Genomic DNA, 1,269 nt, shown 5'->3' with positions numbered 1-1,269 from the left:
TCTACACGTGAAAAAAAATAGAGCAAGGCATTTCACAAAGGAAGAACTGTGAGTAAAAATGGTTACATGAACAGTTTGAAGCCAAGAGAATAGTGACCCCCCAAAATTGAAAAGGTGATCTGACGGGAACACACATACCAAGGTAAAAGCCACAAAACAAGCCAGACAACGTGGCACACGTCTGCAGTCCCTGCTGCTGGGGTGGGAGGCTCAGCTGAGCTCAGGAGTTTAAGATCAGCTTGGCAGCACAGCAAGACTGCCCCAAGCTAAAAGCGCAAAGTTAGAAGGCACTAGCACCACCTACCTTTCAACATGTCAATGTCATCACGCTCTATTTCAGCCATCCACTTGGGTGGAGAACTAGTAATGGGCTGCCAGAAAAAAAGAACATAGCTATTAGATACACGCAGCTGCAGAAAGACATGTACAAAAGCTCTGGCTTCAATGTACAGTACTGCCAAAAAGAAAAGGAAAAAAAAAGCAGCATGTCACACAGCCTTTAGGTTGTCTGAAAATACAGCCAAATTATAACTATAAGGATAAGCCCAGATTCCTCCAGGTTCAGCTATGACATGCAGTCACCTGAAGAGATGCCACTACTGTTACTACATCACGTATAACAACATAGAAATGAAACTACTATGAAACACTATTCTGGACAGATGCCTTCAGCTGAACTGTTTGATACGATAATCAGCAACATTCTCCGGAAGAAAGAAGAGTCAAGAAGGAGAAAACCAGAGGAAATAAAAGAATCAAGACGTGACAGGTGTGTGTACCACTCACTCCTGATGAGAGAATTTGTTAGGTACTGCCAGCATATACTAATAAAAAAAAAGAAAAGTTTTTTTAAAAATTCTCTTTTTGAAACAAGATCTCACTATGCAGTCCAGGCTGGCCTTGAGCTCACTTTGGACACCAGGCTCATCTCGAACTTGTAAAGATCATCTTGCCTCAGCCTCCCAAGTGCTAGGATTATAGGTATGTACCACTACCCCTGGTAGAAAAGTAAATATTAAAAAATAAATTCACTTTAACTCCTCATGGGGGGAGGGAGAGAAAGAGAGCGAGCGAGAGAGAGACAGAGACAGAAAGACAGACAGACTGACCGACCGACCGACAGACCAACCTTAACTTAGTGACAGAAGACTGAAATGGTCATATGATTATCACCTGAACTTTCATAATTTTATTGTGAAAGTTTTAGAAAACTAGAATTGAATAGCTCCAAGTTGGCAGTTTTCAACCCTAGTTGCAAAGGGAATCACT

The 1,269-nt window shown here is 41.8% G+C and overlaps 1 protein-coding gene across 1 annotated transcript in view; it reads right to left on the bottom strand.

Annotated features, from left to right (window-relative positions):
- Lin52 (lin-52 DREAM MuvB core complex component) overlaps positions 1-1,269 on the bottom strand; it is a 118,559-nt gene that overhangs the window by 106,367 nt on the left and 10,923 nt on the right. The window contains exon 4 of the mRNA XM_004624856.2: positions 305-371. Coding sequence (XP_004624913.1) covers positions 305-371 — 67 coding nt within the window. The remainder of the gene's footprint in view (positions 1-304; positions 372-1,269) is intronic.

Source organism: Octodon degus, unplaced genomic scaffold, assembly GCF_000260255.1.
Source record: "Octodon degus isolate 3935 unplaced genomic scaffold, OctDeg1.0 scaffold00007, whole genome shotgun sequence".
NCBI lineage: Eukaryota > Metazoa > Chordata > Mammalia > Rodentia > Octodontidae > Octodon > Octodon degus.
Note: the sequence above shows the minus strand (reverse complement) of the source record. Positions and strands in the feature narration are given on the sequence as shown.